General features: G+C 31.4%; 2 protein-coding genes across 2 annotated transcripts; both read left to right on the top strand.

Moving 5' to 3' along the window:
• The first annotated feature begins 4589 nt into the window (after window positions 1–4589).
• Window positions 4590–5808, top strand: LOC148174482 (brachyurin-like). Its single transcript, XM_088037453.1, has 6 exons — window positions 4590–4677; window positions 4731–4758; window positions 4815–4965; window positions 5014–5267; window positions 5320–5459; window positions 5509–5808. The coding sequence occupies exons 1-6, from the start codon at window positions 4624–4626 to the stop codon at window positions 5677–5679; spliced, it is 798 nt and encodes a 265-aa protein (XP_087893579.1). The 5' UTR covers window positions 4590–4623; the 3' UTR covers window positions 5680–5808.
• Window positions 5809–15570: 9762 nt separating this feature from the next.
• On the top strand, window positions 15571–16550 carry LOC148174483 (brachyurin-like). Its single transcript, XM_088036008.1, has 5 exons — window positions 15571–15639; window positions 15686–15833; window positions 15887–16143; window positions 16188–16327; window positions 16383–16550. Exons 1-5 carry the CDS (start codon window positions 15582–15584, stop codon window positions 16548–16550), a joined length of 771 nt encoding a protein of 256 aa, XP_087892134.1. The 5' UTR covers window positions 15571–15581.
• The last annotated feature ends 5950 nt before the right edge of the window (window positions 16551–22500 follow it).

The raw sequence follows: 22500 nt of genomic DNA on the forward strand, positions 1-22500 counted from the left end.
GAAGAACTGGACAGACTTTTCCAGTATTAAGAAAGAGAGGAAATAGAAGTTCATGGTTGTGTTGGTATAAAAGAACTGGACAGAATTTTCCAGTATTAAAAAGAGAGAAAATGGAAGTTCATTGTTGTTGTGTTGGTATAAAAGAACTGGACAGACTTTTCCAGTATTAAGAAAGAGAGGAAATAGAAGTTCATGGTTGTGTTGCTATAAAAGAACTGAACAGAATTTTCCAGTATTAAAAAGAAAGGAAATAGAAGTTCATTGTTGTGTTGGTATAAAAGAACTAAACAGACTTTTCCAGTATTAAGAAAGAGAAGAAATAGAAGTTCATGGTTGTGTTGGTATTAAAGAACTAAACAGAATTTTCCAGTATTAAAAAGAGAGGAAATAGAAGTTCATTGTTGTGTTGGTATAAAAGAACTGAATAGACTTTTCCAGTATTAAGAAAGAGAGGAAATAGAAGTTCAGGTGGTAAAAGGGCAAAACGCAGAAACGTCATAGAAAGGAGGAATTTCATTTCAATAGACATGAGACTAAGAAAAAGTATAAAAAAGATAAAATTAGTAAATGAAGAAATGATGCAAAAATGTAACAAGAACAGTGAACTAGAAAGATGCAACTAAACTCTCCTACCTTAATCCCTCGTCTTACATTTTTCAAGATGTTCCACGATTTCGAGTGAAAATTCCGAAGTTAGGATGATATCTGCAACAAATAAATACGTATTAATTAAAAGGATCGAATATTTATGTACAAACAATACACGCTTACTTTTAAACCACCGTACAAGTCCTACCTTTAAGTCCTGGAAATCAGTAAGACACACTAAAATTAATTAATAAAGTCCGTAGTACGTCTTTCTCACTTAAAATTCAGAGCACAACTAAATAAATGATGGCTTTACAAGCGTTATTAGATAACGATTATTTAACTCTTTTTTTTGAAAACAAATCACTCCGAATCTATTTGTAACTGACCTTCCTTTTCACTAATTAGGAACAATGCAGCTCCAATCAATTACGTATTCTGCGTTAAAAAACAAGACTAAAACGTACGGAGAATTGCTGTATTTTAAAGATGACAATTCGTTATTACTTCGCCTCTCGTCTTCAGAAGTCGAAAATATTGAAACTAATCAATCAGAAATTTACCGAAAAATACGACACAATTTTACGACACAATTTTTGTTAAAACTGTTTCCTTACAATAAAAACTTGTTGTGTTTAGCCTGCTTTCCAATAATCAGATTTAATAATAACACATTAAACAAATTTTCGAATGTTTAAAGCACGTCGATTTTAAACGAAACTCCAAACACGCGTAAAAAATTAATAATGAAGGTTGATTTCACTATGCAAAAAAATTTAAACATTTGATTTTCGCTGGGAAGCAAGTGACTTTGATTCTCACCAGGATTTTTAGCAAAAAGCAAATTTCAACAAAGGTTTATTAGTGTGATCTTTCTTTTGTTTAATTGGACTTGAAATTGGCCAGAATATTCGCGAATTTATCAGTGTTCTTATTCAACTTTTTTTCTGTCAAAAAAAAAACTAATCGTTGTCGGTGGTTCGGTAACGCTCAACTTGTCTGCCCTTCAACTAACTACATAATTGCAGAAAGAAATTAATACGTATGACCTAAAAGAATTCCAGCACGGTGGCGTGAGACCACTATGGAAATTTTCACGAAAAATCCAACCAAAAAAGAACAAAATTTCTAGTAACACTTCAGTCAAATGAATCTTACCCATTCTCGCGATTATAAAGTTGAGTCTTGAAATAAATTTAAAATTGCAAGATTAATATTGGGCGACTAATTTAAAAAAAATTTCCGTCTAAATGTGCCATGTTCAAAGTTTGTTCATCATATCCAACAGTTAAACGCAAATCCTAGATAAACATTTGAATGAAAAAAAAGTTTAAATGTATCTAACGTCGTTTAAAACCCGATTATTACTAAGCATAAACACTCTGTATAGTAAACTGTTTTTGTTAATAGAAACGAGTCAAAAAATGCACAATCAAACGCGCCTAACGTTTCTCTGAATTAAAAACTCTCCAAAATGTCAATAAATGAATTTTATAGGGTAGTACTTTACCTTACAAAATATTTTCTCAGAACCGCACTCTGTAGCACACATCTCTGAAACGACCGTCTTTATCAACAGTCGAAACACAACTGTTTTAATTAATATGTGATTTCCTAATTGCTTATAACAAAAACTATTACTTTTTTCTTGAGCGAACAAAAAGTACCTAATCAGGTAGCGCTATTGCCATGCCATAACCAAGGGTAATGAATGACAACGATTTTTCAGAAGGTCGAGTTCCAAAATAAATCCAAATATACGATGGGTAGACAAAACAGATTTTGCAATTTTACATTAGTTTGAAAATTTTCAATCTAATAATGAAAGAGTAGCAACAATAGTGCTAGAAAAACGATAGAGAAAACCGCATATTTCTTATCTGTCATAGGTCCACAAAATTGATTTACATTCTAATTTAAACAATCGAGTTTTAGTGGTAAAACACGACTTAAAAGTCGTAATTCCTCAAATTTCACTAAAATTACGAGAGTTATCAATTTTAGTGAAGCATTCGGGCATTAAAAATAAAAATTTCTATTTATGTCTTTTGATTTACAATTTTGCAATTTGGTAGAGTTAATATTTGATTAAAAACTAGTAATTTCCCGAAATTTCATAACTGTAGCATTAAAATTACCTTAGTAGTACTTTACCTTGCAAGATATTTTCTCAGAGCAGCACGAAACGACCGTCTTTATTAAAAGTCGAAACACAACTGATTCTAATAATGAGATTTATTATGTAATTTCCTAATTGCTAACTATCTTTTTCTTGAGCCAACAAAAAATAATCAAGTTTTTGCGTTTTCAAAAGATATTTCATTTCAAGACTTGCGGAAAATACCATTTCGGCAATATTAAAACCAATCAATTAGAAAATTTACCAAAAAATGCAATGCAATTTTTGTCAAAACTGTTACATTAAAAACTTGTATTTAGACTGCCTTGCAATAATCAGACTTAATAATTTCGAATTTTTAAAACGAAACTCCGAACACGCCTAAATAATAAATAATGAAGCACTGATTTCACTATGCCACAAAATTTAATCATTTGATTTTCGCTGGGACGCTGATTTTGATTCCTTGTTAAGTATGCAATAAGATGTCTTCGTTACATCAGGACTTTTAGCGAATTTGTCATATTTCCTCCAGAAAGAAAATCAATCAAGGCATATTTCAACAAAGGTTTATTAGTGTGGCCTTTTTTATATATATGTGGCGAATTACAAACTTCTAGAGCAAAAGAAACAGTTCTTAAAAATTTATATTTAATGATCCACGTTTTCTTCACAACAAAATGAAGAATGTGATTAACGGCGGATTCAAAGAAAAAAAGGAATTCGTGCGATTGGCTGGCATTCTCTTTATCAAAGAACTTTTTATAATAAAAAACGCACCCGAGTTACCAATTCGAACAAAACTTGTCATTCATTGGCTGAACGTCCTAAACTGTTGTTTATTAGAGCGATTTCTTAGCTCATTAAATTTCTAAAAGTTGTGCTTTTCGCCCTAAATTTTTGTAATTTGGTATAGTTAATACTCGACTCAAAAATAGTAATTTCCCCAAATTTACGAATTTTAGTGGAGGATTTCAGAAATTTTTGCTTCCTGCTCCAAATGAAAATTTCTAAAATTTGTATAGTAGCTTTTCCAAATTTCGTAGCTGAAGTTCTAAAATTACCAAAATTACATCTTTTACTGGAAATGTCGGAATTTTTTTCCTGACTTAAAAAATCGAAAAACAATTTAAATAAAATAAAGATATAAAGTATTTACAACCAAAATCCAAACAGCAAAAGAACCAAAAGTTACATTGAAGATGCCTGCATTTCTAAAAAATATAATAAATTATAAATACTAAAAAAATGAACTGGAAGAACCCAAAAAACACGTTAAATATTATTTCGACATATTTCAAAAAAATTTAAAAAATCGAGACATCTTAATAATGAAGTTAGGTACGCGTATCAAAAAATTCGATAAAAATAGAAGCTTCACAAAATGCAAAGATTATAAACAACATTCAACAAGCCCAGCATAAAATTGAGATTAAGACCATCTTCAAAAACAAAAATATTTAACCTATTTATATTATCTCTTAAAGTACCGTCGAAGATTAAGTTGCTTTCAGCTATCAATCTTATTGACGTCTAAATGCGATCTTAATCTTCAACATTGTCTTGCGGAAAAAGTACTCAGGCCTGCGATTGTTCAAACATGAAGTGATTTTTGAAGTATGAAGTAATTGTTTACTTTTATAACAAACTAAAAGCACTTAAGTAAGCAAAAGTCTATTAAATAATAATTCTTCTCACAAAAACTTAACATAAGTTAATTTAAAGATTTTGAAGTGTTGTGATAAAATAGGCACACCTGAAGTAAAATTTTGATAATTTTCTTGATCTTCAGAGTACCATTTTATGTAGTTAGGTATATAAACGTGCAGCCGATAAGATAAGAAACACTTCAAACCCTCGTATAAAAGACAATCATTTGTAGATTGAAGTAGTCTCTCAGTTCTCAAGACAACAAGATGAAGTTTGTAGGCGTCCTGGTCCTCAGCGTCTTTGCAGTCATCTCTGCCAAGGTTTAACACTACATCTTTTAAATATTTTAACTATTTTTTAATAATTGTTGTAGCACGCTCCTTCCACCATCCGCAAAACTGGTAACACCACTTCCTTCCTAATTTCCTTTTTCCCAAACTAAAACTTCAAATTTCAGGCGGTCGTATTATAGGCGGCGATGAAGCCAGAGCCGGTCAATTCCCATTCATCGCAGCTCTCAACATTCAAACCCCCGATGGCGCCTTCTTCTGTGGTGGAGCCTTAATCAACAACGACTGGGTTCTTACATCCGCACACTGCATCTACCAGTTTGTTGTAAGATACTAACTTAGACCCTCATCTGATGGTAATTTTAGGGCAACCACTATAACAATTCGCTTGGGGTCCAACAAACTCTCTGGAACTGACCCCAATCGTGTTACTCTGGCCAGTTCCCATGTTGAAGTCCATCCAGAGTTTGATGCTCTGACTAGTGAAAATGATATTGGATTGATCAAACTTCGCTTGCCTGTTGAGTTTTCTGATTACATCCAACCAATTGCGCTAGGTAGTTTTAATCTTCCCAATTCTGCGTCGCCCACTGCGGTTGGTTGGGGACAAGTCAGCGATGGTACGTCCGCAGTTTCTTTCAAGTATTTAGTTCATCATTGAGAGATTTTTAGAGGATGCTGGTTTAGCCAACGATCTACAGTATGTCGGTTTGGCTGTGTTGACCAACGCAGAGTGTCAAATTGTGTATGGCAATCAAATTACCAACAATACCGTCTGCGTGGATGGTAATTTCAACGAGGGTACTTGTTATGTGAGTACCGGTTTTAATTTCGAGTTGTTTTTTATTTCAATTTAATTAGGGTGACACTGGAGGTCCTTTGGTGGTGCGGTTGATTGGAGGTACGACTTTGCAACACGTTGGAGTTGCCAGTTTCTTCAGTGGAAACGGTTGTGAGAGTACTGATCCTTCTGGGTACACGAGGACGTTTGGATATGTTGACTGGATTAAAAACACAACCGGAATTGAATAAAAATAAATTACATCGAATTGGGATTGTTATTCAAAAAGTTCAATTTTGTTGAAGTTTTGTAAAATGTTCAATAAAACAGTAAATTCTACAAGATTTCCCAAAATTAAAAATTACAAATTTTATGGACGATTTCGGAAATTTTTCCTTTCTCTTCAATTTCCAAAATTTGTGCCCGTTGCCCTAAATTTTTGCAATCTGGTAGAGGTAATACACTACTCACAAATTATAACTTTCCCAAATTTCGTAGCTGCAACTCTAAAATTACCAAACTTACAAATTTTAATGGAGAATGCCGAAATTTTTTGCTTCCTCCTAAATAAAATGAGATTACCAGACCTTGACATAACAATAACAAACGAAAATTTGTCAAAATTTGTTAAATCCTTATTTTAATCCCTCTTTTAGAACAAATCTTTAATTAATCAATTTATGTAATTTGTTAATACACTCAACTTTGATGTGTTTATCTCTAAAATCTCTATTTTCTATAATTCTCCCTTAATTTTCTCTCTAAAGAATTGAAAGGCTGATTTACATCCAAAAATTTTCGAAAATTTTCACAAATGAATGGACTGATAGTAATGAGCTCTAATAGCCATTTTTCCAACAAATATTTTTTTGTAGACGTCAAATTTAAAATATTACATGTCGGCAATAAACTTGTTTTTGGTATTTTCTATCGCTCTATCTTTAATATTACTAAAATTATAAGCCATCTGTTTTAATAGGTATAAAATAGTAAGTGTTTTGAGAACAGAGATTGAAACATTTTTTTGCACAAAATCTGCAGAAAACATATTTGATAAGAGAGCAAACTTTCTTTCTTTTTAATAGAATATAACTTTTACTCTTGTTCTATCGCATAAAAGTGGAAAGAAATAAAAAATTAAAAAAAAAAGATTGCAAATGGTGGAGGCGCCAGGTTAAAAGCGATTAGTTATCTTCAGTAGACAATAACAATCGACTGGTTTAGAAAATTGGGTTGAATTTGCAAAGTAGAGCTTGAAATCTAGAAAACTACCAGTTTTTATCAAGATTCTACAGCTAAATTGCGAAAAAAGCAAAAAACTCAAATTTTAGAAATGTTTATTATTATAATTTTAGAAAAAAGCAAAAATTTCCGATATTAAAATTCGTAAATTTCGTAATTTTAGTGCTACAGCTACGAACTTTAAGCAGATGACTATTTTTAAGTTGTATATTAACTTTACCAGAATTGAATAAAAATAAATTACATCGAATAAGGATTGTTATTCAAAAAGATCAATTTTGTTGGAGTGTTGTAAAATGTTCCATAAAAACAGTAAATTCAACAAGATCTCTCAAAATTAAAGACCAAAGTTTTAAACCGAAACCATCAGACAAATGACTGGAACTGGACTGTTTACAAATTTCTTTATATTAAAACAGAAAGGGCGCAATACACTCCACGTAGAATCTGAAAGAGTAGCCGTTTAACTGTTAGTTCAACAAAGATATTGTTTTTTAATACGTACAATTAAACCCAACTTGTAATTCAAAGCATAATCTTTAGAAAATTTCGTTGAGCGTTCTTTCAGAAGACTTTCGGAAAATATCAGAAACAACAATTTGTTCTTCTTATCAAAATTGTACCAAGGGATCTCCGAAACTACTCTTAGAAATCGTTCACCCTAAAAATAACAATCTTGCGTTTTATACATATTTGTGGTTTATTACTGTGAATTCCGATTCTAATGACTGGCCGGACCATAGTAGCGAACACGCAACCATAATTCCTCCAATGGCAATAAAGACGCCGCGAAAATAATGAACCATACTAAGTTCCACCTAAAAGTTAAAAAATATTATGACTCATGTTGAGTTGCTACAGGTTTTTACGTGGAAAAGAACGAAACCTGCGGCAGCAACAACCCAAATACCACCAGTAACAGCAAAAGGCGCAATCAGATATTTCATTTCGTGGTTCTTTTTGTTGTGATGCCTGAAATTTATTGTTTAGAAAAAACAGTTTAATCAGTTCTAAAAAACATACGTTAGGAGTTCGTCGTATCTTTTGATGCAAAAGATCAACCTTTTTCGGACTTCGTCCTGATAACACGTCTTGTAGAACAAGTCTTTTTCATTCAAGTCTTCATGACAATTCGGAATGTTGAGAATGTGTGCTCTTAACATTACTATTTGAAATTTCATGTGTTGAGTGCAATACATGACTTGGACGGCATGGACGATCATCATGTAACCAAACAGTAAAAATGTAGCTTTGTAAATGAACCCGCAAATCGGGAAATGGGTGCTCGAAAAATCCAACATGAAAAATATCTTTGAATCGTGATCTAAATTAATGGTACAAAAGAAACCTCCAATTAACGCATCGATAAAAATAATCAATACTAAGATTGTGCTTCGGCTTGTTTCTTTTTCAATTTTGTGTTTTATTCGGTTCCCTGCACTGTCGATAGTCCATAAAGAAAATTCGTTTCTTAAGTTCGACATGAAGTTGCCTTTACATAACAGAATGACAAGACCATTGATTACCTATAAATAAAAATTCTAAAAGTGGGAAAGATGAAAGTGGACTCACATAAAACGTTTGACCGAAAACTGGGACATACAATAAAATTTCATCTTTGGTCATTTTGTAAATCATGAAATAAGCTGTTATTAGTGTTGAAACGCTGTGAATTATTAAGACGCACCAAAGCACAATTTTTGTTGTTTTGAAATTTAAAAAGTCGCTGGCGATGTATTTCAAGACTTTTAAACAATCGTCTAAAAATTTAGAATGAGGCAGTGCATTAAACTTTAAGCTGGTATTACCTGTCATAAATTTTTTACAAGTGTAATCCATTTTTGAGCGATTTAAGTACATTTAATATATTTTTTTTTAAAATCACTGTTAGTTTGGACGAATATTGCGCTCGATTGTTTGACGCACTAGAAAACTCATGGCTAACGATCACTACATTCATATTAATAGTTTATTCTCTGGTTTGATGTTAATAGCAGTAATAAGAATATTGAGGTTTATTAGACAGAAGACAAATTTGGAAGTCTAATCAAGATCAAGGTTATTTTTACAAAACTTGAATACAAAACATACGCAAAATTTGTTAAATCCTTATCTTAATTTCTCTTTTAGAACAAATCTTTAATTAATTAATTTATGGGGTGATTTATTTATTTATTTATATTAATTAATTATGTGATTTGTTAATACACTCAACTTTGACGTGTTAATCTCTAAAATCACTACTTTCTATAATTCTTCTCTAACTTTCTTTCTAAAGAATTGAAAGGCTAATTTACATCCAAGAGTTTTCGAAAATTTTCGCAGACGAGTAGCCTGATACTAATAAGCTCTGATGGCCATTTTCCTACAAATAATTTTTTGTAAGCACCAAATTTAAAATATTACGTGTCAGCAATAAACTTTTGTTTCTGTTATTTTCTATCATTGCTCTACCTTTAAAATTCCCAAAATTACAGGCGTCAATACAAAATTTTAAAAAAATTTGACCAGTTCCCTTAACGAAAATTTGTAAAATTCGACCCAGTTGTCATGAAATTTTAAAATTTGGCACATTAAAATAATAATTCAAAGATAGCAATTTCCTTAAATTTCATTACTCTAGCATGAAAGTTACGAAAATTACAGGTGCGAATACACAATGTTGAAAATTTTATTAACGAAATTTTCTAAAATTCGTACTCGTAGTCTTAAAATGTTGAAATTTGCTACAGTAAATAAGCAACCCAAAAGTAGCACATTCCTCAAATTTCATTGCTTTTACATCAAAATTACAAAAATTACAGATGCGAATACAAAATATTGAAAATTTTGGGCCCGTTTATTAACGTTTTTTTTTAAATATGTCACCATTGTCCTAAAATTTAGAAGTTTGGTACAGTAAAATAGCAACCCAAACGTTGCAAATTTCCCAAACTTCATCGCTTTATCTTTAAAATTACGAAAATTACTGGTGCGAATGCACAATGTTAAAAAATTTTGAACCGTTCTTTGAACGAAAATATCTAAAATTTGTCCCCGCCGTTCTAAAATTATAAAATTTGGGACAGTAAAACAACAATTCAAAAGTAGCAAACTTTTCAAAATTCATCGCTTTAGCTTTAAAATTACTAAAATTACAGGTGCGGATACAAAATATTGAAAATTTTTGACCCGTTTATTAACAAAAATTTCTAAAATTCTAAAATAGCAATCCAAAAGTTGCACATTTCTCAAATTTCATTGCTCTAGCATAAAAATTACGAAAATTACAGGTGCGAATACATAATGTTGAAAATTTTTGAACCGTTGTTCTAAAATTTTGAAATTTAGGACAGTAAAATAACAAGTCAAAGGTAGCAAATTCCTTAACAATTAGCAACCTAAAAGTAGCAAGTGCTCTAAATTTAATTAATCTAATAATAAGATCACAAAAAATATAGGTGCGAATACACAATATTAGAAATTTTGGCCTCTTCCAAGAACGAAAAATTCTAAAATTTGTCGCCGTTGCTCTAAAATTTTGAAATTTGGGACAGTAAAATAACAACTCAAAGACAGCAAGTTCCTTAAATTTCATTGCTCTAGCTTAAAAAATATCAAAATTATAGGTGCGAATACAGAATGTTGAAAAATTTTGATCCGTCAACGAAAGTTTTTAAAATTTGTCCCCGTTTTTCAAATTCAAATTTCGAAATTTGAGACTGTGAATTAGCAACCTAAAAATAGCAAGTTGCCTAAATTTAATTAACCTAGACATTTAATTATTTAAAAAAATTACCGAAAATGCCAAGAAAATGGTTGCTACTATGCAACTTTTTGGGATAGAGTCCGAAAATGACTCATTTTGGGGCTTAAATGAGTCCGTAAAATAGTTATTTTTGGGAACGTAAAGTAAAAAACCGCTTTTGATGTTTGTAATTTGGTTCTTTAACTTAACCTCAAGGATTTTAAGCACATTACTACATATTAACTATTAACATCAATGGAAAAGATCCATTATGAATTTACTGGGTACCACCATTAGCTATTGTCCTGAGAAAAACAATAATTGGACATATCCTTTGTTGTCATAGTTAGAAATAGACCGAGAAATAGACGTGTGCATCAGAAAACAATTAGAAACTCAATTTTACTAAAAAATGGATTACAGCAATAAAAAACTAATGACAGGTAAATAAACTAAAAATGACATCTACAATCGTATTTTTCTGACTTTTAGATGACTGTCTAAAAATTTTGAAATACATCGCCAGTGATTTTTTAAGTTTTAAAATAACGAAAATTGTGCTTTGGGTCGTCCTGGCAATTCATGCCGTTTCAACAGTAATAACAGCTTACTTCATGATTTATCATATGACAAAAAATGAGATTTTAATGTGTGCTCCAATTTTTGGTCAAACGTTTTATGTGAGAATTCCTCCAAATTTAACCCTTTCGTCAAATTCAATTTCAGGTGATAAATACTCTGGTGGTGTTGTTATGCAACGGCAATTTCATGGCGAACTTAAAAAATCAATTCCCTATGTGGACCATCGACAGTGCAGGCAACAGAATTCAAACCAAAATAGAAAAAGAAACGCACCGAATTACTGCAATTGTTGTGATTATTTTTATCGATGCATTAACTGTAGGTCTTCTCGGTACTATTAATTTGCCTCACGACACAAAAACGTTTTTTGTGTTGGAGTTTTCGCGCAACAATTTTCCCTTGTTTGGTCTTATCTACAAAACGACATTTTTAATGTTTGGTTACATGAGCATTGTTTATGGGTTGCAAGTTATATATTGCACTCAACACGTGAAATTTCAAGTGATAATGCTCAAAGCGCACATTTTCGGCGTCGCGAAGTGTTACGAAGACCTGAGTGAAAAGGATTTGTTTTACAAAACATGTTATCAAGAAGAAATCCGAAAGAGGTTAATCTTCTGCATCAAAAGATACGACGAGCTCTTAACGTACGTTTTTTTAGAATAGATATTTTTCTACGTTAAGTTTCAGGCATCACAACAAGAAAAACTATGAAATGAAATATCTAATTGCACCGTTTGCTATAACTGGTTGCATTTGGTGTATTGGCGCCGTCTGTTTCCTTCTTTTCCACGTAAGTAAATCGCGACAATTATAAATGAAGTACGATTTTCGCGTCTTCAGGAGGAACTCACTATTGCCCATTATTTTCGAGCTGTTTTTTTTGGAATTGGAGGAATTATGGTAGCTTGTTCTTTACTGTGGTCTGGCCAATCATTAGAATCTGAATTAACAGTAATAAAACTGTAATAAAAACAGTAAAATAATTGCGATTTTTAGGGTGAACGATTTTTAAGTGTCGTTTCCGAAATTCCTTGGTACAATTTTAATAAGAAAAATAAAGTGTTGTGTCTCATATTTTCGGAAAATCTTCTGAAAGAGCGTTCAACAAAGTTTTCCAGAGATTATGGTTTGAATTATAGCTTGGGAGTGACTGTATGTATTAATAAAAATATAAATTGAACTAACAATAAGTCGGTTTTTCTTATAGATATTGCGTGGAGTGTATTACGCCGTTTCTGTTTTGATAAGTATAAAGTAGAAAGTGATTTGAAGAGAGTGCAGCACCAGAGATTGAAATAATGAATGGAAGTGTTAAAATTTCGACTAAAATTTTGCTTTTTTGCACAAAATTTGCAGAAAACATATTTGATAAAGAGCAAACTATTAAATAAAATATAACTTTAATTTTTTTTTGATTGTAGAAAAGTAAATTTATTTTTTTTTTTTAATTAAAAATGGTAGAGGCGCCGAGTTAAAAGCAGTTAGTTATCTTATAATAAGAATCGACTAGTTTAGAAAACTGGGTTAGATTTGCAGAGCAAAGCTTAAAATCTTAGAAAACTACTAGTTTTTATAAAGATTCAACAGCTAACTCGCGAGAAAACAGCAGAAATCTTCACGAAATTTGCAAAATTCGTAGAGAAATCCGTTTATTTTGATCCTACATAACAATTCTTTGTTTATTCTGACCGTTTTCCGGGTTGGATTGCCAGATTAGAGCTTGACATCTAGAAAACTACCAGTTTTTAACAAGATTCAACGGCTAAATCGCGAGAAAACATAAAGCAAAAAAACTCAAATTTTAAAAATTTTTATTTTGAAGAAGCGAAAATTTCTGATATTAAAATTTGTAATTTTTGTAATTTTAGTGCTACAGTTAACAAATTTGTAAAAGTTACTATTATTGAGTCGTATATTGACTTTACCAAATTGCAAAAATTTAGGGCAAAAGGCACAAATTTTAGAAATTTTCATTTTAAGGAGGAAGCAAAAATTTCCTACATCCTCCACTAAAATTCGTAATTTTGGTAATTTTAGAGCTATAGCTACGAGATTTGAGAAAATTATTATCGTTAAGTCGTGTATTAACTATTTATTTGACACATTTTTTCCAACTACAATTGTTGAGTGCTTTGGCGCGAAAAGAACTATTAATTATATTAATATTAGTTCATAAATATGCAGAAAAGTGTTTTCCTGATGAGTATGACAATCATTTCTAGTATCATCTTGTTCTTTCGTTTCCAAATAATTTCTTATAGCAACTAATTGAAATTAAAATAAACTGAAACGGCCGAATACACAGCTCTGCAAATCTGAAAACACATTTTTAGTGAAAAAAACGGTTACGGTATTTTTTACCGTCATTCCCTGTCTATTATTTATTGCAATATTTTCAGTAAATTTAATTTTTTCGGAACGAACGCTATTACCCAAAATAACCAACAATAAACGTCGATTTGTGGAATTCCATGTGTACCATTTCGTTTGGGTAAACAGGGTAAATATGTTTTCAAACTAAAAAAATCGCTTAGATAACTACTCGGAAAATCCAACTTTACCTCATCTTCTAGAGCCTGTCCTGATGTAAATGAATTAACAAATATAGTAACTGAGCCTGTTGTAAATATTATCGTGCGCCAAATTTCAATTAGCGAAGATTCTTCCGAAGAAATCTAAGATCAATACGTTAACTCGGATTATTTAAAATAATAATAAAATTCTCACCTGAAAAAAAGCAAGAGCGTCCGACAAGCCCATTGCAAATCCACCAAAACTCATTACTACTATCAAAGAATTCATTACTTTTAAACCATTGCTTACCATTCTGTAAAAAAATATCAGCATCGTACACTTCAAAAACTAAAAGTCTAACTAACTAACCCCAAAAAACTAGCATGTCTTCTGATCAAAAATTTGAGTCTCAATTCTACCGTTTCTTGATAATATTTATTCCATATCAAGGATTCGTCTTCCTGGCTAAAACTGTTACATATTTCTTTGATAAGACTTTGAAACATGTTAATTTGAAATTTGGTTTGTTTCATCCCAAATATAACATCAAAACCAGGAACCATCATGGGAAATATAGTCACAATAAAAGTAGATTTAAACAAAACTATCGGGAAATAATGCTCAGTAAACAATCTTTTTAGAAGTAAAATTGGCAAAATATTTTCTACTTCATTTGGGGTTGAACAGCAAGTTAAAATCGCCCAACAAACACCTGCAAGGGTACAAATAATAACACCGTAATAAAGAATTCTTGCTTCTTTCTGGATCTTCGTTCTTGTGGCTTTATCAATAGTGTCTAAGGGCCAAAATTCCATAGCATTCATTATATCGTCTATTATAGTATATTTATAAATTACAACAGCCATACAAATCACGGCCTAGATATAAAATATACACCACATTAAAATGTTGAATGCTTACCCAACACATTTGGAGGAAAAACGATCCATATTTGATAAATTTAAAATCAGCGGGTTGTGTGATAAAGAAATATACTTGTACTAATAAAATGAAAGTATAAAACCAGAGCATAAATGTAATTAGATTCTTGATTGGTTTAATATGGTAAATTTTATACCCCAGAATATAAGCCATTTGTAAAAGATTATTTTGGCTAGGATTGGAAACTGTGAGGATGACTTTCAAACATTGTAAACCTCGATCAAATTTTTTCATGATGACTGCCATGAATGAACTGCTTTGTTAATCGATGAAATTCGTTTCTAATGTAGTTAATAGAAAAAGTTTCTATGGGCGCAAGTCAAAAGTGATCAGGTCAAATCCAATTGTTATAAAATTAGCAACGTAATAGAAATGGATTGATATAAGTTTAGAGGTCTCGGTAAATGTCAATATCTGATGGAAGTACTAGTTTATTCTAAATGCGACAGCTTTTGATCTATTGGTAAATGAGCTTTTTCGCTTCGACCGCCACAACGAAATTATCATTAACTTATTATTAATTAACAAACCCGTTTACACTGACGACAAAAAGATGTCAGTTACTATTTATTATTTTTGAGTCTTGGACTAACTTTCTCAAACTGCAAAACTGTAGAATAAAAATACTCACAAAGGCACAAATTTTAGAAATTTTTATTTTTAGGAGAAAGTAAAAATTTCCCACATCCTCCACTAAAATTAGTCGTAATTTTGCTAGTGTTACTATTTTTGAGTCGTGCATTAACTCCAAAAAAATTGCTAAAATTTAAGACAAAGAGCACAAATTTTAGAAAATTTATTTTGAGGAGGAAAAAAAATCCGACATCCTCCACTAACATTTTGTAATTTTGGTAATTTTAGAGCTACAACTACGAAACTTGGGAACGTTACTATTTGTGAGTCGTGTATTAACTCTACCAAATTGCAAAACTTTAAGGCAAAAGGCACAAATTATTTTGAAAAAAAAGCAAAAATTTCTGATTTATGAACAGCGATAGGGATGTTTGATTGTCCAGACGATATAATAGATTAATTTTATTGTCATTATTATTATTATCAGTTAAATACTTATCAAACATTAACGTCATCGTAGTAACATCGTATGATCGTAAGCTGTACTCACAAACTCATTGTGAAAAAAAGATGTTGACTCTCGGTATTCTGCTCCTGTGTGCTTCATCCGCTTGGGCCAGCCCCAATGGTAACACTAAACTTCCCATTTTCCTTAAATTCAACACGAATTTCAGCACGTATCATTGGAGGAATTGGCGCGACTGCTGGACAATTCCCTTTTATTGCCGCCATTACAGTGAACAAAGCTGGTGGTTCTTATTTCTGTGGCGGCGCTCTTATAGACAACTGGTGGGTACTAACAGCTGGGCAATGTGTAGACGGGTAAAAATACAAAATTTTAATATATGATTTTTCAACTACTAATAAAATTGTAGCGCCGTCTTGTTTACCATCGAACTTGGTACTAATTCTTTGGAAAGCTCTGATTCGAACGTATTGAAGGTAGCCACAGATACGTACGCTTTGCATCCCGAATTCAATCCTTTGACTTTGGAAAACGACGTTGGTCTTATCAAATTTCGGGAACGCATTACTTTTACAGATTATGTTCGCAAAATAGGATATTTAGCTACAGCGACGCTCCAAGATTACGCCACGGTCGCCACAATGGGATGGGGCCAAACCAGCGATGGTAAAATTTGTTAACATAATTCTACAACTTACCGATTCTTTCAGACACTACAGGACCTGTCGACAAACTAAGCTATGTTTTCTTGGTTACCGTGAGCAATAATGAGTGCAAATTAACTTTTGGTAATCAAATTTCGGATGGAATGGTTTGTGCTGCTGGAACTTACAATCAGGGGATTTGTTTGGTGGGTGATTTTACCCCCAGGTCGACACTTCTTGTTATTAAAATGATTTTTTTAGGGTGACACTGGAAGTCCTTTGATTCAGTATGTGCAGAATGGCGCTGCTTATCACGTTGGTATTTCAAGTTTTGTGAGTGGAAATGGTTGTGAAAGCCCCGATCCGTCCGGATTTACCAGGACGCATGTGTATGTAGACTGGATTAAGAATGTGACTGGGATATACTAAACTTTAAAATTAAAAGTTGTAACTTCATCAAATAAAGTACAATAATAATGTTTTTAAAGAATTGAATTAAATTTTTATTTTCAAAATTTTTATATATAATTATAATAGATAAAAAGAAACGCTATGCGCCATTGTTTTTCTCGCAACTTTTCAGATAAAAAATCGTTTTTAGGTTTTCCAAAAGTGGAAAATGGGAGTTTTCGCAAAAATTCATGACTAAAATTATGCCAAAATTCTGATATCGATATCTCGCACATTTTTCGGGGCTATTATACATCATTTTAAGCAGAATTTTCCGTAGATTTTAAATCTGGCATTGAAATTCAGATCCGACAACAAATAACACAATAATATGGTCGATCAAAGTTTCGAATAGTTGATTTTAATTTTTCCTAATTTTTCCTAATTTTTAAAGTTAAATATTTCGGAAACTATTAGAGATATCGAGATGCGTTTTGCGGCATCATTTTCCTCGGCTGATTCTACGTTAGAAAAAGTTTTCAAAAGCCCAAAATTTGATAGTCGCTTCTTTGCGAAAAAAAAAATCCGACTCAAACGATGAAAATTTTTCAATTTTTTTTATTTTTGACTATAACTCGTTCCTCTTCCAATTGATGCCTAACACAAAGATATTAAACGTTGTTATTACCTTGAAAACAGTGATTAAAAATTACCTCAAAAAGACCTCTTTAAAACATTTTTTGGTCAAGGCTTCCTTTATTTATTAAGAAAACTCAACTTATTTAGGCGCATTTTACGCAGAATGTTAGACTAAATCCAAAACCAAAAGCATTTTTAATTTTCATCAACAAATAACTGAGTTATGGCCGTTTGAATTTTAGGGTTGTCGCCAAAGCGCCAAATTTTTGAATGTTTGAAACAATCCATGCCTAATATCTCGGAAACTAGTAGAAATATTGAAAAACCGTTTGCGCCATTGTTTTTCTCGCAATTTTTAAAATAAAAAATTGTTCTTAGATTTTCCTGAAGTCGAAAGTTTGAGTTTTTTGCAAAAATTCATGACTAAAACTATGCCAAAATTCCGAAAGCAATGTCTCGGTTATTTTTTAAAGTAAACTTACGTTATTATATCTCATATTATGCAAAAGTTTTTGTAAATTTCTAAATCCCCTACTGGAAAAATAAATAAAAAATGCCATAACTGTAAAACTTTTAATTAAAAAAAAATGTACATATGAACTAAATTGTTTTCATTCTCCAGTTTCATTTTTGGTCTTTACATACGAAGCCAATAATTTTGAAATAAATTATTAAAGTGAAAGCCAATTAACTAGTCGCCAATCACTTTTGGCTTCATAAATTACTTAAGCTTAAAAGCGCAAAATTTGTACCTACAACTAGAGAATAAATTTGTATCAACGCATTGATCGCCTAATCAATTATCTTTAAAATTAACTATCTAGACAAATTTATGTAAATTGAGAGAGCGGAATAAACTGCTTTACACATCTAGAAACCAAAATTAGAACTCAAATAATTTTTTAGTGACTACCAGCACTTACCGCCAATCCAAGTTGATGATTGACAGATATATTTTCAGAAAACCGAATTGAAACATTTTTCACACCAACCCTTAAAATCCCTAAAAATAATTGTTTATTTTTTTGGTTCCATGAATACCAGTTGGTTTGAATTAACGCTAGAAACAAATTTTCGAACTGAAATCAATATTGTAGGTACAATTGTAGGTACTTATATTAGAATCACCTCATTTTCAATGGACTGTCCTGACGACATTCCTGACATGAACATAACAATTGCACCAAAAGTGTAAAATATAGCTCGGAACAGTAGTATTGATGAAGATTCTTCAGTAATCTAGTAACAAACGTTGTAAATAGATATATTGGAAAAAAGGTAAACAAAATTTACTTGAAGAAAAGCTAAACACGTTCCTAAAAATGCTGCACATATACCAAAAGCGTAAATTGGGATGAGAGGTTGTATTAATTCTACTGCATGACTTGATAATCTAAACATAAAACAAAAACTTCCGAGTCATTTATAAAGTACCAGTATTTACCGAAGCAAATCGCAATGTCGTCTAATTATAAATTTGAGAATATCCTCAATAATTTTTTGATTTTTTGAGCTAGCACCTTCCGGAATCTTGTCTACAATCCTCCTTAACATCTGAATTTGAAATTTTGTTTGACACGTCGTAAATATGAGCTCATGACCAGGAATCATCATTGCAAAAATTGTCACAATGAATGTTAGCTTAAAAAGCAACTTTGGGAAAAAGGAGTGTTGACAAAACCATTTTTCTAGAATAAAAAGTGGGAGTATATTTTCAGACTCGTTTTGAATCAGCAGACAAGTCGTCCAACAAACTCCCATAAAAGTATAGAAAAAAATACAGTAACTGGTAGTTCTAGCTTGCTTCATTATTTTTAATCTTGTTTCCATGTCGGTGGACTTCAAAGGATAAAACTCGATTTCGTTCAGAATATCATCTACGAGATAGTTTTTGTGAATTATCAAAAACAGACACAGCGTAATCTGCGAAATTTAGTGTAAAGTTAGATTTTGACGTGACATCTTACCCATATCATTTGCAGGAAGAACGACCCGTAGTTAATCAACTTAATATCATCCGATTTTGTCAAAAAGAAAAAAAATTGAATAAGTAGCACCATCACGTAGAAACATTGTAAAACTATCATTAACCATTTCACGGGTTTTAGATGATAGATGCTGTATCCCCAGACGTAGGTAGTTCGTAAAAGATCATTTCGGACGTGATTGTCGGGCGAAAAAAAAATAGAAATGAAATGTAAAACTTTAATGTTAAAATTTTTGAAATGAACAAACTTCATGGCGGAGGTATAAGTTCAAATGACCTACTTGAATCCATCCGACTATAATTAAAGAAAATAATGCTAACTATTGAATTATAGCGATGCTTGTTGATAAAATTTGTTTAGCGTAATCATGAGAACTCGTTGACGTGGAAAGCGATTGTTCTGTCCTGGAAACATAAAATTACCTGTAATTGTCAATGGTTAACAAAAATATACGCAGTGGTGGTTTTACTGCATCAGTACAGAAATTTGGAAACGGTGCTGAAAATGGTGGATGCGCCGGGACAAACAAAATTTTTCGGATTAGTTTGATATTTTACAGAAATTTAGCTAGTATACAGGGTGTGTCGTAAGTCGCGGATAAACTCTCCACCACCATGTTTGAAAAGTTGAATATAAAGTATTGTTGAAAAAATTCTTTTTGTAAATACCATATTTCTCGAGATATTGAAAAGTATTACTGAGCTAATTTGGCAACACTGTTACTGCCTGTGTACTTATAAAGGTTGATTTTAATGAATCTTGTTACTTAGTAACTTGCATTTTTGAATTCCGAATTAATAAATGATTCATGATGTCCATCGCACTTCCCAAACACTAGGTGCATTAAAAGACTCGTTTGCAAAAAATTCTACCATGTGAATGAACAAGAAAATGAAAATCTAACAAAAGTCAATTTTATTTTGCAGTTTCCGTAGTTTCATATGTTTTTAACAAAAATGTGTTTATACGGTGATGCCATGTTGTACATACACACAACCTTTTTTTCAAATTTAACACTTTCAATACAGTAATGACGATTTGATTATTAAAATTGCTTGCATTCGTTGCAAATGCTTTAAAACTTTATTATTATAGTTACAGCTTTCTTTAAAGTTTACTGAATTTCCTAATAAAAAGGTATTTATCTGCTTGTTTCACCTGCTCCTATCTTAAGAAGTGAAACTGATATAAGAACAAAAACCACGATTTTATGCTTTTTTAAGGCCGGTTTTTTCAAAATTCGTCAAGTTTATCCGCGACTTACGACACACCCTGTATAAAACAAACAAATGACAAATAAAATATCAATTTTCTTAATAAATTCTAATGAACTAATGAGTAATAATTCTCCTAATAAATTATTATTGATATTATTAAATAAGTCATGATAGTCGTGAAGTCGGTGAAGCACACAGTTTACTTTTTTCTTTTATGCTAGACATTAGGCACTTTTTGGTATGAAACTTTCGTGTAATAATAAACTCAACCAAAATTGGTTTTTGCAATTCTTGGCAATTTTTTCTGCCAACAGTACCCAAAACAATCTTTTACAATTGCCTTACATATTGGGAGCCAGAATCTATAAAATTAAATTTATAAAAAAGCTAATCAAGTTTCTGTTGTGGTTTTACGTGTCGGTTTTATTTATTCACATATTTTTCTTCATTACTCAACCCAATGAAATTCACTTTGCGAAATTCGGGTCTTTTTTCCTGATAATACTCTGGGTAAGTATTTATCCATAATATTAAAATATTCACTTCTGTTTGTTCATTTTCTTAACCAGGGCGTGCTCTGCTTGGCTGTAGTGACCTATCAACCTAACTTACTAGACGATATCTTAAATCTCATAGAATTTTGGTCGTTCGACCACATTGATAAGAAAATAAAAAGAAAAATATTAAATGAAGCAACAATTCTTCAGAACTATGTAATTTTTTACAGTGCTTTGGGTGTTGGTTGGGTAGCTTTATTTTTTTACCCATGTAAAGCAGAAGCGAAGAATAATTTACCAATTTTGCTTCTTCAGAGATGGTTTCCTGAGAATTACTTTTTACCCACTTACCTGTTCAAGTTGACATTTATAGTGACTCCAATTGTCATGATGGTTCCTTGTTGTGATATTATATTCGGTTTCCAACAAACAAAATTTCAGATTTACTTGTTTGAAGATCTTGTAAAGAAAATATCGTCCGGTTATAGTCAAGGAGACGAATATTTAATTTGGAATAAACACTACCAGGAAACTATTGAGTGTAGACTCAAATTTCTGATAAAGAGACACTCTGCATTTTTGAGGTGATTTTACTTTGTTAATTTTGGATTTTTTAGAAGCTAATTTTGGTTACAGAGCCTTAAGAAATACATTAAAGATAATGAATAACTTTATAGTTGTATACAGTATTGGTGGAATTGCAGTGGGATTGTCTATTGCTTTTGCTTTTTTCCAGGTAATAATTCTACTTTGAGTCAAGATTGGTATAGTCCTTAATTGATTATAATTTTTAGATTTCTGGAGAATCTTCGTCAATAGAAATTTGGCGTTTTATTCTTTATATAAATTGTGCTGTAATGCAATTCGTTATTTTAATAGCCTCAGGACAGTCTTTGGAAAATGAGGTAAAGTTAACGATCTATGAGTTGTTGTCAGTTGTCACAGATTATTATTCAAGACTAGAAATGCATTCAAGTTGTTTTCCCAATCAAATTGGTATACATGGACTCCTAGAAATAGACGAATACTTCTAATTATCTTGAATAATAGCGTGCGAACTCCAAAGGTTCGGTTTAGCAAAAATATTGCTATTAATAACCGATTAGGAATGTCGGTAAGTATTTATGTTAAATATGAAACGTAGATTTTAAATTGGTACTTCCAGATCTGTAGAGCTGTCTATTCTGCCATCTCAATTTACCTAAATATATAATATGTATTATAAGATTATTTTAAATGGAAATTTGACCAAAATCTTGCAAATTCTAAACAAGTTGATGGTAGTTGCAAGTTTTTAATTTAAATACACAATTTTTTACAATACCTAGATATAGTTAGCTACATATTATGCACTTGTCACATAATCTCATGTTAATTTAAAATTAAAATAATCGCTCTGTATAATATTATATACCAATATCTAGAAACCCACCTAAATAAGTAAAAATTTTCTGGTTTTTGCTTAGATCTTATTTTTCTTTGTTTCTCATTTTCTCGTTTATTAACTGTAGCAAATTGGAGAATTCTGAAACAATCGACGCAGATTTTAAAAATTTTTATTTTTCGTTTAAACCCAAAAGTTCGAATTGTACTTAAATTTTTTTGTTTATTTAGTTTGTTGCCAAAATTTCAAACTACTTTATGTAAT

This window comes from Gnatocerus cornutus, chromosome 5, assembly GCF_029298725.1.
Source record: "Gnatocerus cornutus isolate USDA-ARS CGAHR chromosome 5, icGnaCorn1.1, whole genome shotgun sequence".
In the NCBI taxonomy this organism is placed as follows: domain Eukaryota; kingdom Metazoa; phylum Arthropoda; class Insecta; order Coleoptera; family Tenebrionidae; genus Gnatocerus; species Gnatocerus cornutus.

What these genes read in the sequence shown, in the direction of transcription:
- LOC148174482 (XM_088037453.1), top strand. Translation starts at nt 4,624, where the DNA reads ATGAAGTTTGTAGGCGTCCTGGTCCTCAGCGTCTTTGCAGTCATCTCT. An exon ending in TTGCAGTCATCTCTGCCAAG is followed by an intron (nt 4,678 to 4,730) that starts GTTTAACACTAC and finishes TAATTGTTGTAG; the next exon opens with CACGCTCCTTCCACCATCCG. An exon ending in TTGGGGACAAGTCAGCGATG is followed by an intron (nt 5,268 to 5,319) that starts GTACGTCCGCAG and finishes AGAGATTTTTAG; the next exon opens with AGGATGCTGGTTTAGCCAAC.
- LOC148174483 (XM_088036008.1), top strand. Translation starts at nt 15,582, where the DNA reads ATGTTGACTCTCGGTATTCTGCTCCTGTGTGCTTCATCCGCTTGGGCC. An exon ending in GCTGGGCAATGTGTAGACGG is followed by an intron (nt 15,834 to 15,886) that starts GTAAAAATACAA and finishes ATAAAATTGTAG; the next exon opens with CGCCGTCTTGTTTACCATCG. An exon ending in ACAATCAGGGGATTTGTTTG is followed by an intron (nt 16,328 to 16,382) that starts GTGGGTGATTTT and finishes TGATTTTTTTAG; the next exon opens with GGTGACACTGGAAGTCCTTT.